This window comes from Scyliorhinus canicula, chromosome 25, assembly GCF_902713615.1.
Source record: "Scyliorhinus canicula chromosome 25, sScyCan1.1, whole genome shotgun sequence".
In the NCBI taxonomy this organism is placed as follows: domain Eukaryota; kingdom Metazoa; phylum Chordata; class Chondrichthyes; order Carcharhiniformes; family Scyliorhinidae; genus Scyliorhinus; species Scyliorhinus canicula.
Genome location: NC_052170.1, coordinates 6,773,242 through 6,792,292, shown reverse-complemented (window position 1 = coordinate 6,792,292; position 19,051 = coordinate 6,773,242). Strand labels below are relative to the sequence as shown.

At 46.6% G+C, this 19,051-nt stretch overlaps 1 protein-coding gene across 1 annotated transcript in view; it reads left to right on the top strand.

Moving 5' to 3' along the window:
* Positions 1-19,051, top strand: part of LOC119957049 (complement C3-like) — a 173,245-nt gene that overhangs the window by 82,785 nt on the left and 71,409 nt on the right. Inside the window, exons 22-24 of the mRNA XM_038784655.1 lie at positions 13,055-13,106; positions 17,010-17,096; positions 17,813-18,016. Coding sequence (XP_038640583.1) covers positions 13,055-13,106; positions 17,010-17,096; positions 17,813-18,016 — 343 coding nt within the window. The remainder of the gene's footprint in view (positions 1-13,054; positions 13,107-17,009; positions 17,097-17,812; positions 18,017-19,051) is intronic.

The window sequence follows — 19,051 nt, the reverse complement described above, 5'->3', positions numbered from 1 at the left end:
ACAATCTCTCTTGATAACCGCTCCACATACTCGCATTGTTCTTCACTTTTGTATCCTAACAATATGAGCAGCACGGTAGCACAGTGGTTAGCACTGTTGCTCACAGCTCCAGCATCCCAGGTTCGATTCCCGGCTTGGGTCACTGTCTGTGCGGAGTCTGCACGTTCTCCCCGTGTCTGCGTGGGTTTCCTCCGGGTGCTCCAGTTTCCTCCCACAAGTCCCAAAAGACGTGCTTGTTAGGTTAATTGGACATTCTGGATCTTGTCTGAATGCATAGCCAATTTAACTGTCCAATTGGGGCAGCACGGTAGCATTGTGGATAGTACAATGGCTTCACAGCTCCAGGGTCCCAGGTTCGATTCCGGCTTGGGTCACTGTCTGTGCGGAGTCTGCACATCCTCCCCGTGTCTGCGTGGGTTTCCTCCGGGTGCTCCGGTTTCCTCCCACAGTCCAAAGATGTGCAGGTTAAGTGGATTGGCCATGATAAATTGCCCTTAGTGTCCATAATTGCCCGTAGTGTTGGGTGGGGTTATTGGGATAGGGGGAGGTGTTGACCTTGGGTAGTGTGCTCTTTCCAAGAGCCGGCGCAGACTCGATGGGCTGAATGGCCTCCTTCTGCACTGTAAATTCTATGAAAAATCAATCTTCTTAACTGCTGATTTCTTCTTTGAATGTAAGATTATCTTTCTGTGATGAGTTAGCCTAATTTATTGGAATAGCATTAACACTTTCTAGATGTGATTGTTGATTCAAGGTTACTCACGACCTATTCTGAGTAATGTCGAACCTAACTTGTAATCTTAAATTTCCCTTTGATCTTATCTGCACCAAATTTCTCAAATACCACAGAAATTCCCAAAGAAAATCATTGACATAAATAATAAAGGTTCCTGAAAGTTTCTCTTTGTGATACCATTAGAATATTTCTAGATCTGTTTTATGCACTCGAACTGAGAGATACCGGGGGGGATTCACCGAGACCTCGCCGGTTGGGAGAATTGCCAGCTGCGCTAGTTTTCCACGCGACGACGGTCTGACGCGCTCCCGCAATTCTCCCAACGGGCGAAATCGGTCCCGTTGGGTTCCGCGCGGCGCAAGCCGGAGAATGGCCAAAAACACCCAAAATGGCAATTCTCCGGTACCCCCGCTATTCTCCGGCCCGGATGAGCCAAAGCCGTTTACACCTGCTAAATACAGTCGTCAGCCAGTCGTGCTAGCGGGGGATGGTTGGTGGGAGGGGGGGTGGGGGGTGGTGGGTGGGGGTTGGTTGGTGGGAGGGAGGTGGGGTGGTGTGAGGGGGAGAGGGAGGAAGTGAGTGGAGGTGGGAGGGGTTGAGGGAAGGAGTGGAGGAGGTTGTCCATCCGTGGACGCCACATGTCAGCCGCCCTGCCATGGCAGGACGGTGATGAGAACATGCCCACAGGTTGTCGTGTGGCTGATGGGCAGAGCCCACTGGTGCACTGGTGAGGAGGACGGTGCTAACTGACCGTCGGACGCAGACAGTGACCAGGGGTTAGGCTGGCCGCGTGTCAGCAGTGCGACCAGACCACTGGGGCACACAGGTATCCCATGGCAGCCGGCTGCCGAGGTGTTGAAGAACCTCCATGCAACATGTTGTTTATCTGCCCCCCACCACCCTTCTGCCGGTCGCCATGTATGCCAACCAGACAGCGATGTTCACCACAGTGGTTGGAGCTGCTGCACTGCAGTTGGCCATCCAGCAGCGTCGACTGCGACAGCCCACAGTGGATGCAGATGCAGGCGCTGCTGCAGCAGAGAGGATGGCCGCGGAGTGGTCCGTCGGGCCACACAGGCCGTAGGCGCTCATGGCCGGTATGTTCAGGGAGATGCCGAGGGGAACATTGACCCCCAAACGGTGAGGATGGTACAGGATGCGGGCACTGATATAGAAGTGCATGGGGGTAGGAGGATGAGGAGGAGGAGGTGGAGGAGGATGGCATGCAGCAGGGTGGGGCGTGGGGCGCAGGACACAGACACGACTCGGGTGCTGGTAATGTCCAGGAGGCTGCACAACGGCACCATCGAGGATAGCAGTCACGCGACGCGTTGGTGGCTGCAAGGATCACGCACCGTGTGGGAGGGGATTGCTGAACACTACCACTTGCATCGCCTGTCGTGCACATGGACAGCACACAGCCCACATCCCCACCCCCCGCACCACCGCTCCGCGTTCACTGCTCCAATTCGACATCACCTTACCACTGCGGCACTACGGTATAGCACTACATTGATGACTGTTTCAGCGGGTGTGATCAGTGCCATGTTGAATGATGACAACCCGATCTGCGCTGAGCTGTGAGCTCAGAATCGTTAGAAAAAGTCTGACTCATAGCAATAGCTGAACCCTCCATCTTGGTGGTCACTGCGTTCGTCAGGGGCACTCCATCACATGCCCGTGTGGGGTAGCTGGCGTTGGCGTGCTGAGGACTACGGTGTCTCTGGGATGGTGGATGGTGTGGGAGACAGCAGTGCCGCAAGCTCTAGGTCCTCGTCCGTTAGTAAGTCCGGTGTGTCCTGGTCCCACTCATGGCCCGGCGCAGGGTGCACGCGGCCCATGTAAAGTTCCGCACCGGGTGACTCCGTCGACTGCGTCGCCGTCCTCTGTGCGTCTACGTCCACTATCCCCATCCTGTGCCCGTCATTGTGGCGGCTCATGGCCCGACCTTCGGGCACCGCGCAGCCATGATTGTCGTCACTGTCCGTCCGTCCCTCCAGAGTCCCGGAATGAGAGGATGGCCCTCCTGGCCGACCTGCTGCCACCCTCTGGCATGCGACCCTAGGTGCGGGTGACGTTGTGGATGGTTGGCGCTTTGTTGGCCGAGACGGCCCTGGACGTTTGGTGGCTGGCCCTGGGGAACAGAATGATACGGGGTTCGTTAGACACGCTCGGCCGGGTGTACGGTGGTCCAGTGGGCAGAATGTGACGGGAGAGAGGATGGGTGGTCCAGTGGGCAGAGTGTGAGGGAAGAGAGGATGGGTGATCCAGGGGGCAGAGTGTGAGGGGAGAGAGGATAGGCTGGGGGGGGGGGGGGGCATGCAAGGTTGTCTCACTTGCTTCTGCACCTCCAACCTCGCATTGCGCGACCTCCCGGGTGGTGGATCCCCCAGCGAGGTCCAGTGCCCTCTGTTCGAAAACGGTTAGGGGGTGCAGCACGGGCGAACCCCCTCCGGTTCTCATACGCTCGTGGTGGTTGTGAGCACTCTTGTCCTGTTTGGGGAGGGGGGAGGCATGGATAGTGCATCACAATTAGGCGGGTATCATCAGATATCGGCTACATTAATGCTGGGTGGGGGGAAAGTTGGAGCCACACCATGGCATCTCTCCAGGGGGTCGCAGCGCTCATGTGGGTCTGCTACAATGTTGTTCACCCCCCTCCACTTACCTTCGCACCCCCCTCCCCCTCGTGCCTGGGGGTCTGGGGTGTTGAGGGACATTAGGGGGGGTGGGTGGTTGTGACCCGGGGGCACCCTCGTGGCACTTACCCTGGCAGCCCTGGTGAGATCGTGGAGCTTCTTCCGGCACTGCTCCCCGGACCGAGGGGTCTGCCCCACAGCACTCACTGCCGTGCCAACCTCACGCCAGGCCCGTTGCACTGAGCCAGACGGGTGGTGATGCCCACGTCTTGGGCACAGGATGCCCCTGCGCAGCCCCACCTCATCGAGGAGGGTCTCCAGGTCCGTGTCCCGGAACCTCGGGGCGGCTCTTCGTGGCTCGGACATCTCTCCTCCTTCTTCTGCTCCGGGTCCTTCCGTGCGCGGATCGCGCCCTTTAAGACGCGGCATGGCGTCATTCGGGCGTCGCGCACTGATGACGCGGATTTCACGCCACGCCCCCTCCCCGTGTTCCTCGCGGCCCCACTCCTCGCCCATTTCCGGGGCTAGAATCGGTCGCGATCGGGGCGGTTTCGCGCCGTCGTGAAACTCGACGGAGGTCAAGACGGCGAGGTCACTCCGGCGCGGTCTCGGAGAATCCTGCCCACCATCTTTGATGCATCATTCAATCCACAAATGGATTTGTTTAATTTCTGCAATGTTCCTCCGACATTACATCAACGCCTTCGATGAGACCAGAAGTTCCCACCAGCAGGAAGGGCCTTAAAATCCCACCCTTAATCTGGTTGCCAAGTCTATAAAATGCAGGATAAATATATTTTTGGCCTTGCCCCATACCTTTAAATCCTTTACTATTACTTTATGCTGGTGCTAATGGGAGACTTAGAATCAGTCGTGTGGTGCCCTCCAGTAGTTTTTTCACACTCCTCACTAATCTCTCCAGTGAGATTTGCGTACTCATTATCAACCAACTCCGTGTCTTTTAATAGGACCTTTAGGACCTTTAATCTGTGACAAGAGGGATGGGCTAACAGTGGTGTAACTTCAAGAGAATTTGAGTTCTTTCTCTCAGAATTCCTATCACTCGATGCCATTAACACTTCTTTAACATTCTGATTAGAGATGCTGGGTTTTATTAAAGGGAGGCAATAATATTGGGCAAACTTCAAATCTACTGAGTTTCTAGACACAATGGTTTAATCACGTTCCATTCAGTTTCAACTGTGCCTTTTTCATGGAAGGCCTGCAAAGGACATCTCACTCAAGTGGCTTATGCCTACTATTCAGCGTAATCATCACCCCTTTAAGTGACCTCAGTGTGTTGCCATTCTCGAATCTAATGTAAGTAATAGAACTTTCATGTTCGCTGACCGTTCTTCAATCCTTAGTACTGAGTGACTCGAAATATTATTTTAACCGAAGTGTTCCACATACTGTCAGTGTACAAACACAAATAAATTAATCTATGACCAGTAGACTCATTCCCAGACTGAAGTTTCTGGGAAGATAGGAGAAGATAGGAGCAGGAGGACGCCTTCTGGCCCTTCGCGCCTGCTCCGCCATTCATCACGATCATGGCTGATCATCCAACTCAATAGCCTAATCCTGCTTTCTCCTCATAGCCTTTGATCCCATTCTCCCCAAGTGCTATATCCAGCCACCTCTTGAATATATTCAATGTTTTAGCATCAACTACTTCCTGCGGTAATGAATTCCACAGGCTCACCACTCTTTGTGTGAAGAAGTGTCTCCTTATCTCTGTCCGAAATGGTTTACCCTGAATCCTCAGACTGTGACCCCTGGTTCTGGACACACCCATCATTGGGAACATCTTCCCTGCATCTACCTTGTCTAGTCCTGCTAGAATTTTATAAGTCTCGATGAGAACCCCCCTCATTCTTCTGAACTCCAGCGAGAACAATCCCAACCTAGTCAATCTCTCCTCATTTGACAGTCCCACCATCCCTGGAATCAGTCTGATAAACCTTTCTTGCACACACTCGAGAGCAAGAACATCCTTCCTCAGAAAAGGAGTCCAAAACTGCACACAATATTCTAGATTTTGCCTCACTAAGGCCCTGTATAATTGCAGCAACACATCCCTGCTTCTGTACTCGAAACCTCTCGCTATGAAGGCCAACATACCATTAGCCTTCTTTACCACCTGCTGCGCCTGCATGCTTACCTTCAGCGACTGGTGCACAAGGACACCCAAGTCCCGCTGAACACTTCCCTCTCCCAATTTACAACCATTCATCTGCTTTCCTGTTTTGCTTCCAAAGTGACTAACCTCACACTTATCCAAATGATACTGCATCTGCCATTGATTTGCCCACTCGACCAACCTGTCCAGATCTTGCTGTAGGATCCCTGCATCCTCGTCACAATTCACCCGCCCACCCAACTTGGTATCATCTGCAAACTTTGAGATGTTACATTTTGTTCCCTCATCCAAATCCTTAATATATATTGCAAATAGCTGGGGTCCCAGCATCGATCCCTGTGGTACTCCACTAGTTACTGCCTGCCAATTTGAAAAGGACCCATTAATCCGTACTCTTTGTTTCCTCTCTGCCAACCCGTTTTCTATCCACCTCAATACATTTCCCCCAATCTCATGCGCTTTAATTTTGCACAATAGTCTCTTATGCGGAACTTTGTCAAACGCCTTCTGAAAGTTGCAAATATACCACATTGACTGGCTCCCCCTTGTGAACTGTACTGGTTACATCTTCAAAGAATTCCAACAGATTTGTCAAGCTTGATTTTCCCTTCATAAATCCATGCTGACTCTGACTGATCCTGCCACTGCTTTCTAAATGTTCCACTGTAAAGGCCTTGATAATGGATTCAAGAATTTACCCCACTATCGATGTTGGGCTTACTGGTCTATAATTCCCTGCTTTCTCTCTACCTCCCTTTTTGAATATCCGAGTGATGTGAGCTACCCTCCAATCTGCAGGGACAGTTCCAGAGTCTATAGAATCCCAAAAGATGACCACCAATGCATCCACTATTTCCAGAGCCACCTCTTTAAGCACTCTGGGATGCAGATTCTCAGGCCCTGGGGAATTATGCGCCTTCAAACCCATCAATTTTCCCAGCACCATTTCTCTACTGATGTTGATCTGCCTCAGTTTTTCCCTCTCACTAAACCTATCATTCTCCAACATTTCTGGTATCTGATTTGTGTCCTCATTTGTGAAGACAGAACCAAAGTATGTATTCAATTGCTCAGCCATTTCTTTGTCCCTTAATATGCATTCCCCTGTTTCTGTCTGTAGGGGGCCTACATTTCTCTTTACCAACCTCTTTCTCTTCACATATCTTTATAAACTCTTAGTATCAGTCTTTATGTTCCCTGAAAGCTTCCTTTCGTACTGTACTTTCCCCTTCTTAATCAATCCCTTCCTCCTTCTTTGCAGAATTCTAAACTGCTCCCAATCCTCAGACCTATTAATTTTCTTGGCCAATCTGTATTCTTCTTCCTTGTATTGGATTCTATTTCTAATTTCCGTTGTAAGCCATGGATTGGCCCCCTTATCCATTTTGTTTGTGTGCCAGACAGGAATGAATAGTTGCTGTAGTCCCTCCATGCGTTCCTTGAATGTTTGCCATTGTCTATCCACTGTCATCCCTTAAAGTAACTCTCCCCAATCTATCAAGGCCAACTGACACCTCACACCTTCATAGTTCCCTTTAAGATTCAGCAGCCTAATTTCTGTATCGACTACTTCACTCTCCACCTTGATACAAAATTCCATCATGTTATGGTCGCTCATCCCCAAGGGGTCTCACACAGCCAGATTGGCAATGATTCTCTTCTCATTATACAGCACCCAGTCTAAGATGGTCTGCTCTCAAAGAATAAAGAACAAAGAACAAAGAAAAGTACAGCACAGGAACAGGCCCTTCAGCTCTCCAAGTCTGTGCCGACCATGCTGCCCGTCTAAACTAAAATTTTCTGCATTTCTGGCATTCGTATCCCTCTATTTCCCTCCTATTCATGTATTTGTCAAGATGCCCCTTAAATGTCACTATCATCCCTGCTTCCACCACCTCCTCCAGCAGCGAGTTCTAGGCACCCACTACCCTCTGTACAAAAAAACTTGCCTCGTACATCTCCTCTAAACCTTGCCTCATTGAACCCCATCTGCCATCTCTCCGCCCAAGTCTCCAAACGATCTAAATCCTGCTGTATCCTTCGATACCTTATCGCTAACCGCATTCCACCAACCTTTGTGTCGTCCGTAAACTTACTAATCAGACCAGTTACATTTTCCTCCAAATCATTTATACTATGAACAGCAAAGGTCCCAGCACTAATCCCTGCGGAACACCACTAGTCACAGCCCTGCAATCAGAAAAGCACCCTTCCATTGCTACTCTCTGCCTTTTATGACCTAGCCAGTTCTGTATCTATCTTGCCAGCTCACCCCTGATCCCGTGTGACTTCACCTTTTGTACCAGTCTGCCATGAGGGACCTTGTCAAAGACCTTACTGAAGTCCATATAGACAACATCCACTGCCCTACCTGCATCAATCATCTTTGTGACCTCCTCGAAAAGCTCTATCAAGTTAGTGAGACATGACCTCCCCTTCACAAAAACCGTGCTGCCTCTCACTAATAGGTCCATTTGATTCCAAAAGGGCAGGCTCGAAGAATTCTCTCCAGTAATTTCCCTACCACTGACATAAGGCTCACAGGCCTGTAGCTCCCTGGATTTTCCTTGCTACCCTTCTTAAACAAAGGAACAACGTTGGCTATTCTCCGGTCCTCCAAGACATCATCTGAAGACAGTGAGGATCCAAAGATTTCTGTCAAGGCCTCAACAATTTCCTCTCTAGCCTCCTTCAGTATTCTGGGGTAGATCCCATCAGGCCCTGGGGACTTATCTACCTTCATATTTTACAAGATATCCAACACCTCGTCTTTTTGGATCTCAATGTGATGAAGGCTATCTACACACCCAGGGGCTGGTTTAGCACACTGGGCTAATTAGCTGGCTTGTGATGCAGAACAAGACAGCAGCGTGGGTTCAATTCCTGTACCGGCCTCCCCGAACAGGTGCTGGAATGTGCCGACTAGGGGCTTTCCACAGTAATTTCATTGAAGCCTACTTGTGACAATAAGTGATGATTATTATTATTCTCCAGACTCAACATCCACCAATTCATTCTCTTTGGTGAATGCTGATGCAAAGTATTCATTTCGTACCTCACCCATTTCCTCTGGCTCCACACATAGATTCCCTCCCCTGTCCTTCGGTGGGCCAACCCTTTCCCTGGCTACCCTTTTGCTTTTATGTATGTGTAAAAAGCCTTGGGATTTTCCTTAACCCTATTTGCCAATAAATTTCTGTGACCCCTTTCAGCCCTCCTGACTCCTTGCTTAAGTTCCTTCCTACTTTCCTTATATTCCACACAGGCTTCGTCTGTTCCGAGCCTTCTAGCCCTGACAAATGCCTCCTTTTTCTTTTTGGCGAGGCCTACAATATCTCTCTTTTTCCAAGGTTCCCGAAATTTGCCGTATTTATCCTTCTTCCTCACAGGAACATGCCGGTCCTGAATTCCTTTCAACTGACATTTGAAAGCCTCCCACATGTCAGATGTCGATTTACCCTCAAACATCCGCCCCCAATCTATGTTCTTCAGTTCCTGCCTAATATTGTTATAATTAGCCTTCCCCCAATTTAGCACATTCACCCTAGGACCACTCTCATTTTTGTCCACCAGCACTTTAAAACTTACAGAATTGTAGTCACTGTTCCCGAAATGCTCCCCAACTGAAACTTCTACCACCTGGCCGGGCTCATTCCCCAATACCAGGTCCAGTACAGCCCCTTCCCTCATTGGACTATCTACATATTGTTTTAAGAAGCCCTCCTGGATGTTCCTTACAAACTCTGCTCCATCCAAGCCCCAAGAACTAAGTGAGTCCCAGTTAATATTGGGGAAGTTAGTTTCCCATCACAACAATCCTGTTGCTTTCTTTTTCAGAAAATATTTTATTGAAACATTTGTAATTTTCACAATTTAACATATTGACATTTCTAAAACAACCGTGCGGGCCGACACAAAAATACGCCCTAAAATAACATCAAACAATAGACCACGTACCCCACTTCTCCCGCCCTATCCCCAATTACCCGTATACAAAATTCCCTGTCCTTATTTAACTTTTCCATGCTTCCTATTTTCCTACCCCGCCCCCACCCTTTTTCCCTTACCCCCCCTTACTGCTGACATTCAGTTTTTGTTAAAGAAATCGATGAAAAGCTGCCAACTCCGGGCGAATCCCTGGCAATTTGGGGGCCTCACGGTAGCATGGTGGTTAGCATCAATGCTTCACAGCTCCAGGGTCCCAGGTTCGATTCCCGGCTGGGTCACTGTCTGTGTGGAGTCTGCACGTCCTCCCCGTGTGTGCGTGGGTTTCCTCCGGGTGCTCCGGTTTCCTCCCACAGTCCAAAGATGTGCGGGTTAGGTGGATTGGCCATGCTAAATTGCCCGTAGTGTAAGGTTAATGGGGGGATTGTTGGGTTACGGGGTTACGTGGGTTTAAGTGGGGTGATCATGGCTCGGCACAACATTGAGGGCCGAAGGGCCTGTTCTGTGCTGTACTGTTCTATGTAATTCTCTGGGCCCCGATGGGCTGAGCGGCCGCACGTTCCTGGCCAGACTCGCCGGCGTGAAATGGACATGGTCCATCCCGGCGGGACCTGGCTTGGAGGGCGGCTAGTGGAGTCCTCGGTGTGTGGGGGGGGGGGATCCGGGGGGGGGGGGATCCGGCCCTAAGGGGGCCCCCACGTTGGTCTGGCCCGCGATCAGGGCCCACCGATCTGCAGGTGGGCCTGTGCCGTGGGGGCACTCTTTCCCTCCGTGCCGGCCTCTGCAAGGCTCCGCCATGGCCGGTGCGGAGAGGAAATCCCCTGTTCATGCGTAGGAAACACGCTGGTGGTTCTGCGCATGTGCCAACTCACGGCGGCCCTTCGGTGCCGATTGGCGCGGCGTCAACTCCTCCGGCACTGGCCTAGCCCCTGGAAATGCGGAGGATTCTGCAACTTCCAGGTGGCCCGACGCCAGAGTCATTACCGCCGCTCTTGGAGCCAGCGTTGGACCGTCCCGCCAATTGCGGGAGAATCCCGGCCCACATTGCCAGAGCTACTATCCTTTCTCACTCCTGTGTTAATTTTCTCTTTAACCAGCAGTGCCATGTCACCACCTTTACTTTCATATCTGTCCTTCCTAAATATTGAAAACTTTGGGACATTCAGTTCCAATCCCTGGTCACTCTGCAGCCATGTCTCCGTAATCCTAATTATATCATACCCATTTATATCTATCTGCAGTGTAGAAGGAAGGTATTCATCCCATCGAGCATTGCAAACGTGGCGCCGCCCACGATTTCGGCATCATCGGGAAATCTCCGCCCTGTCACCGAACACGATTTTGGCATCAGGGATCGAAGAATCCAGCCCATAGTCTCCCAAATAGAGAACCCTGCCCCATCGTTCTCATAAGTTTCATCCATTAAAATTAACAGAATTTCCATCAATGCCCAACTGATGGAGATTATGTTGACAAAATATGTGATGATTTTGCTTTTGTCAGGAAGTAATAGTGCCAACGCCATACCTTGCTTTCTCTTTCGTAAAGCCATGTCCACAAATCTTAGAATTTTCTACTGGCCATTAGGTTTATATTCAGAGAACAAGGTGGGTAGTCATGCAAACTGGCACTTTATACTTGCCTTCAGCCATTTTTCGTTTCTCAAAAGTGACTCACATTACAATTTCCTGTTGGAAAAAAATACTTTTCTCAGTTTCCAATCTTAACCTTTAAGCAACCATCCTCTGCTACAATTTTTTTTTTAAAATTTAGATTAGCCAATTATTTTTTCCAATTAAGGGGCAATTTAGCGTGGCCAATCCACCTACTCTGCACATTTTTGGGTTGTGGGGGCGAAACCCACGCAGACACGGGGAGAACGTGTAAACTCCACACGGACAGTGACCCAGAGCCGGGATCGAACCTGGGACCTCAGCGCCATGAGGCGGTTGTGCTAACCACTAGGCCACCGTGCTGCCCTCTCTGCTACAATTTTAATCCCAAACCAGACGGTGATGTCTGAAAATAGATGCGAATGCTTTTCTTCGCAATAGTTTGATTTACAGAATGGAGCATATATCTACTTCCTATCTCCCAATTCAGAGTCCCAGCAATCTCTCTTCATATTCTTTCACTACCTATAGACTAATAACACTTCATCAAATCAATTAAATTAACCAAGTTGACAGCCCCTGGGGGCATAATAACGAAGGATAAGGATTTAAAGGAAACTTAAACTAGCCCCCGTGGTGCCCACTTGCCATGGAAAGCCTCAATCCTGCCGGTGGACATCGCATGCTCCCTCTCCAAAGACACCTGACAGTGACTGTAAATCTCCCTTTATAAGTGCTACAAGTACTTAATCTATGTATCTTAACAATATATTTAACATACCATTCACAACTGTCAGGCAACAGATTCACAATCATAACAATGTTCTCCATGAAAAAATAATCCACTTTCCGTCTTTGGCTCTTTTTACCAGCTATGTGTCTTTTAGTTTTCGATCCTACCAGCAGAAACAGTTTATCTTTATCCATTCCATCTCGACCCCTCATCATTTTGAACCCAACTATTAGCCTTGTCTTCTCGGACTGTTTTCATTAGAAAGACGGAGGTTGAGGTGTGACCTGATAGAGGTCTACAAGATTATGAGGGGCATCGATAGAGTGGATGGGGCAGGAACTCTTTCCCAGGGTGGAGGAGTCAATCACCAGGGGGCATTGGTTTAAGGTCTGTGGGGCAAAGTTTAGAGGAGATGTGCGAGGCAGGTTCTTTACACAGAGGGTGGTGAGTGCCTACAACGCGTTGCCAGGGGAGTTTGTGGAAGCAGATACAGTAATGGCGTTCAAAAGACATCTTGACAAACACATGAATAGGATGGGAATGGAGGGATACGGCACAACAAAGTGCTGAGGGTTTTGGCAAAGATTGGTATCATGATTCAAGTACAGGTTTGGAGGGCTGAAGGGCCTGTATTGTTCTTTGTTCGCTAAGGTATAAAGTACAGCCCCAGTACAGGCTTGGAGGGCTGAAGGGCCTGTATTGTTCTTTGTTCGCTAAGGTATAAAGTACAGCCCCAGTTTCTCCAATTTATTCAGCTAAAGTCTCTCGTCCTTGAAACCATTCTTGTAAATCTACTTTTTGTAGCAAATTGGCTCATCCTAGACTCCAATTTCTCAATTGGAATTGAATCTTTGAAACAGAATCTGGATTGTCTGGAATCCAAAAGATTTTGGTAGCAGATACTTGACATCACAAGGCGTAAATACTGATCTTGGGTAGAAATCTGGCAAATTACAAATGGATTTTAGGCAAATGGGGAGTGTAAAACTAGACAGGGAAATAGTCTTGTAGGTCATTGACACTAATAGAATTTTTCACCAAGAGATTTAGATGAATCTTAATTATGACCATATAAATATGGGAGTTGTGGAACATATTCAGGATGAATAAATATGACACTAGTGGATGGAAAGTCAGGGGGATTGTCTTGTTAACCTAGAGAATCATAATAGCTTAAACAGAAAATATTAGACCAAGAAGAATCCTGACTCTATCATACTCACTCTATTCTTTTTTCTATTGTAGCCAGAAGGGAAAAAAATTCATAACCTGCAAACTTACGAATTGGATCCCAAAGGTTAGTTCACTTTTAACATCCTTATAACTAATGGTTCACAAAACATCATTAATGTTATTGCTGAAAGGAAAACAAGTTACCAAAGCTTTTTGTCGTAGACTCATCAGGTCCAGTGCAAAGATGTGGTAGATTTAGGTTATTCTGGACCTGATAATACTGTATTAATAACCTATGCTCTAGGTTAACCCACCAAAAGAGGGAAGCCTGTTTTCCTGCCAAGTCTCAGAATAGATCTCACAAAGGGAGAATGCTTTTCCGGGTCTCAGACAGTTAAACGGGATCTCAGTTACTTTTTATGGGGAAAGTTCAGATAAGTCACTCATAACTAAATCTTTACCTCTATCGTCGTGGGTCCTAGACTTTTAAGGCATCCTAAATGAGTGTCTAGGAGTTTAAACTCTGAGAGTATTTCTTACACAGTATAATTTTAATCAAAGTATTTTTATTGTAAAAATATTCCCAATAGAAACATACAGAATTGCAGTTAAAAATATAAATTGATTAACAGTCTTTAGTTATCTGTTAATAATATAAAATTGTAACAGTCCCATGTTATCTGCTAACACACTAACTTCTCTCAATAGATTGAGATATCTGAAACATGGAAAATCCTAAAGTATCTCTTATTAATTTCTTAATACATTTCTAAGAAGTTAAATTAAAACATACTTACAAAACCTGAGGTTTTGTCTGACAAGGCAAGTTTGAAGAACAGAGCTTTGACCCACACTCCTGCAGGGGAGTGAGAAGGTACCTCTGCTAAAATGCCCCTCTTCGAATCGGTCAAGGACTGCCTCTGTTGCCTTATCATTTATTGTTAGTTAATTGAATGTATTATCATCAGTACATATTTTACTGATCATAGTGTCTGTGTAAGTGTCAGGTGTCTTAATATATATTGGCAAAGGGGACTCTATAAAGGCCATGCTTTTTTCAGTGTTGTCATGTTCTTTAGATACCAAAACAGACACTTTTTGTGAGGATGTTATTCTCAGTGTCAAGAGGTATATTAGGAAGGATTTGTGTGTTATTTATCTTAAGAATTTCCTGTCCTAATGGTTTGAATATTTATAGGTGGAGGGAGTGATCCCAAAGAATTTATGGGATGCCAAAGGAAGGTCTTTCTTACCATGTAATTGTTTGTATTAATGAGCCTTTGAAACCAGCTCCGAGTTTCTCCCAGCAGGTGGTAACTTCTACATGACCTTTAGCTGAAGTGGTTTTATTCCACTTTGAATTAAAGTGCTGTTTGTATTAATGCCTTATTTTAAACCGAATTCTGCGGTGGATGTGATATTCATCACAAAGTGAGGTATGTAGAGAAGCCATAAATTCCAATGTTGATAGAATCAAACAGCATGGTCCTTTGCTAGTTCATAATAAGCAGAGAATGAACCAAACTCAACCAACCCATACTTGCAAAAACCCAACAGAAAACACCTACTGTTAAATGTGATGCCACAATTGGATAGCATTTGTTGATCAATCCTTAGTGACAACTACACTAACAGCATATTTAACATGATCAGTCGAGTTCTTAATGTGGCTCATTTATACTTGCTCGAAGTGACATACAATCATGGACAGGGATCCATTCTCTGCAAACAAAAGGGATATGTTCAAACCTGATGCTTTTTTTTTCTGATTGGCTGTATGTGAAGTGGGAAATGCAGTTGCCATATTTATAGGGGGCAGTGTGCAACAGATGCAAGTACAGCCATCACAACCTGGAATTGCAAATATTGCAGGGGCAACAGCATCAAGTTAACACTTTTAACTAAACGGAAATAGTGTTTGGGACTGTGGCATCGCCACAATTTTCTGAATTATCACTCCAGAGACACTTGCCCTTAATCTGGGTCTGTCACTGGGAACAAACTGTGGTGCTACAAATGGAACAGTGGCTGTTACTGGATCCTCCCTCACCATCCTGATCTATAGTGTCACAAAACACGCTGATGGTATCTGTGGCGGTATCCTAACTTGAAACATCGGTTTGTGGGAATCTGTTTTTGGAATGGTATGAGGAGTCACATGGAATCCCAGTAAAAATAACCAACACAGTTGTTGTGGAACAATTCCATAGAATCCCTTCAATGCAAAAGGGGGCCACTCAGCCCATCAAGTCTGCACCAACCCTCTGAAAGAGCACCCTACCCACTCCCTCACCCTATCCCCATAACCCCACCAGGCATGACCAATCCACCTAACCTGAGCACCCTACCCACTCCCTCACCCTATCCCCATAACCCCACCAGGCATGACCAATCCACCTAACCTGAACATCTTTGGACTGTGGAAGAAACTGTCACACCCGGAGGAAACCCACGCAGACACGGGGAGAAAGTGCAAACTCTACACAGACAGTACCCAAGGCCGGAATCGACCTGGGTCCCTGGCGCTGTTAGGTAGCAGTGCTAACTACTGTGCTACCTTGCTGCTCTTCTATTAAAGACCATTTATTGAATTAAATAAAAGATAAATACACACAAACTAGACCACACTACATAAGGTGGTTAATTATATGAACCCCTAAATACATACACAGTTGATGTAGAACATACCCTTGTTCCAAAATATATCTATGATCCCTGAATTCGTTAAGACTTTCCCTTTCTCCAAACAACATCCAAATTAAATAAATATATACGTTAAATCCAGATTATAGTTACCACACAATAGAAGTCTGATAATCAAGCCTGAGAAACGTGTTTTCCTGTTCCAGCGAAGATTTTAAACTGCTTCGGCTCTCAGACGCAAATGTGGCCCTAGCCTCCTGGTTGTAAGTTGCAGACTGGCCTCCCAAATAATTAGATGTAAACTGGCCTCTCAAGCTGGCCTGTCTGCTTCTGAGGGTGCTGTCAATTATACAATTTCTTCACTTTGATTGTTCATGCTGTGTATTTGGCTGTCTGCCTTTCTCAAATTCCTTGATTCTATAAATTAAATGCTGGCTTCTGCTGTCGCTTCTGCTGTCACTAGGCAGATTCATACCTATTGCCGGGCAGATTGCATTCTGTCTTGTCTTGTTAAATTTGTATTACAATTAATTACTAGGCAGATCCATGACACCAGAAACTGCAGGTTGGTCGCTCCCCAACTGTAAGCCTGCTGTAGGATTCAGAAACTTGGTGAATGGCTTCAGGATCACAATAAGATCCAACTGACACCCTGTCTCCCGAAAATTATATAATTGGCTTCACGTAGGTGCGAATAAGTGCACACGTGCGGAGAGGTATAAATGGGCATTTTGCATAGCCATCATGCATTGGCAGCAGACACAGTGGGGGCAATTTTGAGCCCATGTTCGCTGTCAGTGAGAACGCCGGAAAATTCTGCTGGAATCGGAAAACGCGATTCACTCCGGCGGGATCGCAATTTACGATTCCCCAGGCCATTTGCCAGCAGCAGGATGAGAAATCAGCCGCAGAAGACCAGGGACCTCAGTTTGATACATTGTAATATTATTAGCAATCCCTCTCTTCGGGAACTCCCCCTCACTAAATATTCATTCCTATACAACTGGTTCTAAAAGCATGCATCAGTCGAGGGAATTCCCTCTGTTGAGGGGGAGAGGGACATGCCCGGGCAGTGCCAACCTGACAATGCCAACCTGTGCCAGGGGCCGAATTTCTAAGCTGGACCATCAGGCGACACAAAACGTGGATACAAAGTTCAGTGAGTCTGGGTTTACCTTCATAAAATTATCTGAGAAGCAAGGAGCTTATTTCTTGAAAGAAATTAAAATACTGAGGTTGAGTAAACTCGGGAGGATGGATTAATTTGGGTAGAGAGAAGACAACTGACAGGAAACAAACCGTAAACCAATTGTTGTCAAAAAAATCAACGATCTAATTGAAAGATTTTCTTTATATAAATCAATATATTCTTTCTGCAATTTAGGTAAAAACCAAGAGATTAATATTAATATCAAAGTTCCTGATGTCATTGTGCCAAATACAAAGCCAGATTCATTCGTCAGAGTTCAAGGTAGGTTGATTGTGATGTGGGCTCTCTCGCTCAAAGAAACCAGCCAATTTTCCTGGAGAGGCTGAAGGGCAAGCATATTGCTAATGTATTCTCGGCTTGTTCCTGTCTGGAATGTACAAAATAACGGAGGATTAGCATATTTTCTTTACAATAATAACATTGCTGAAAAACGAGACATGCTGATGGACCAAGGGCCTTAGATAGCCATTGAAACCCACCCAGAGTGCTATCAGTTCTGGTCCATACAAACGTAAGCTGCCAGGACACTCAGGGCACACTGCCCCAAGTCGCCCATCGGTGCTGCGTGTGTCTGACAAGGGTTACATGGCTTGCCTCCCGACAGGATTAAAGTACCGGGATCAAATATTTTGGTGCAATCAACTCGTGCCGTCAAGCGGAAGGGGTATAACACACGCTCGGGAACTGTGTGCGTCCTTTTATTTCTCCCTTTCGTTGCTGGAAGGATACAAAGTCCCTAATTGAAGGATGAGGTGCTGTTCTTTGATCTTTCCCTCTTCCACCATTCCACTTAAAACTATTAGATTTCCAAATCTTTTAATTTCTGATGAAAGATCATCAACCTCACTTTCTGCTTTTCCCGCACAGATTTTGCCTGACCGGCTGAATATTTCCAGCATCTTCTGTTTTTCTTATAGATTTCTAGCAGCTGCAGTATTTTGCTTTGTTCTTACGAATGTATTTTGTTACCAAAACAGGAGACATTTTAGCCCAAGCAATTGAAAATTCTATTGATGGAGCAAAACTGAAACATCTAATTAGAATCCCTAGAGGCTGCGGAGAGCAGAATATGGCATCAATGACCCCAGTTGTGATTGTCACCAACTTTCTGGACAAAACCCGGCAATGGGAAAGGGTTGGAATAGATCGTAGAAATACTGCACTGAATAACATTAAACAAGGTACACATTTCTAATTTTATATACAAGATTGTTGAGATAAGGAGCATCATGTTATTGGAATTTGAATTTGATGCATATTGAGACTTGATGCATATTGAGACTATCACTGATGGCATAGCATAAGTCAGGTTCAGGATAGCAGCTACATTTTACACTGCACCAACAATACTAATGTTGAGGGCTATAGATTGCAGTGGCATGATACTGTAAAATCACATGGTGCCCTTGCCTCATAATGTAGAGATTCTAAAACATTTTTACAGAGGCTCCCCTCTTTGGACTTCATGACCCCTGCTCTTCGAAAAGAAATAATTTAGTACCTGAGAAGACAGCAGAATTCAATTTTATTGGTTATACTAAATAGGAAAATAATTGAGAGAAGCTCAAAATGCCATTACATTGATGAGAATGGGGGTGGGGGGGGGGGGGGGGGGGGGCGCGTGGCAGAAGTAAATGATTTTCTGGAGATAGTGAAATTGAACATGGAAAGGATTGAGTGCTCAGAGAGCGCTGGAAGTATTGTGGTGGACAGAGGGCCAATGGGTAAACAGTTGGATGTTATAAAGTGCATTTGTATATGATTTATGGGAAGACGCTTCTTTACCCAGAATTGTCTGCAGGCGATATGAGTGGGAGACTCCTAGTCAATCATGCTTATTGTGGAGTAGTACCCCTCAAGCTATAAGCCTTTGACAACAAACTCTCGAACTATTCCAAGAAAAACCTCGCAATGGGAACAGATTAAAGTCTGCCTTGTGCACCACTAGGTGTGGGAAGAGATACAATAAACAATGAGCAATATGTCTTTGGAGTCAAGTTCTATCAAAGCCAGAAAGTCAGTGAAATCTATTGGGAATGAAACAGGGATGGCAACAGCTTTTATGCGAACACATGTGGCTATTGGGAGGAAATGCAGAGCGGGCAGCGATTATTAATCTGCTGAAAGTGTCCGCGACAGCACTGATGTTTGGTAATGTTTGTCAGATTTGTCTGTCAAGGCAGTAAAGGTGTCTTGTGGAATTTTCTGGAGGTTGT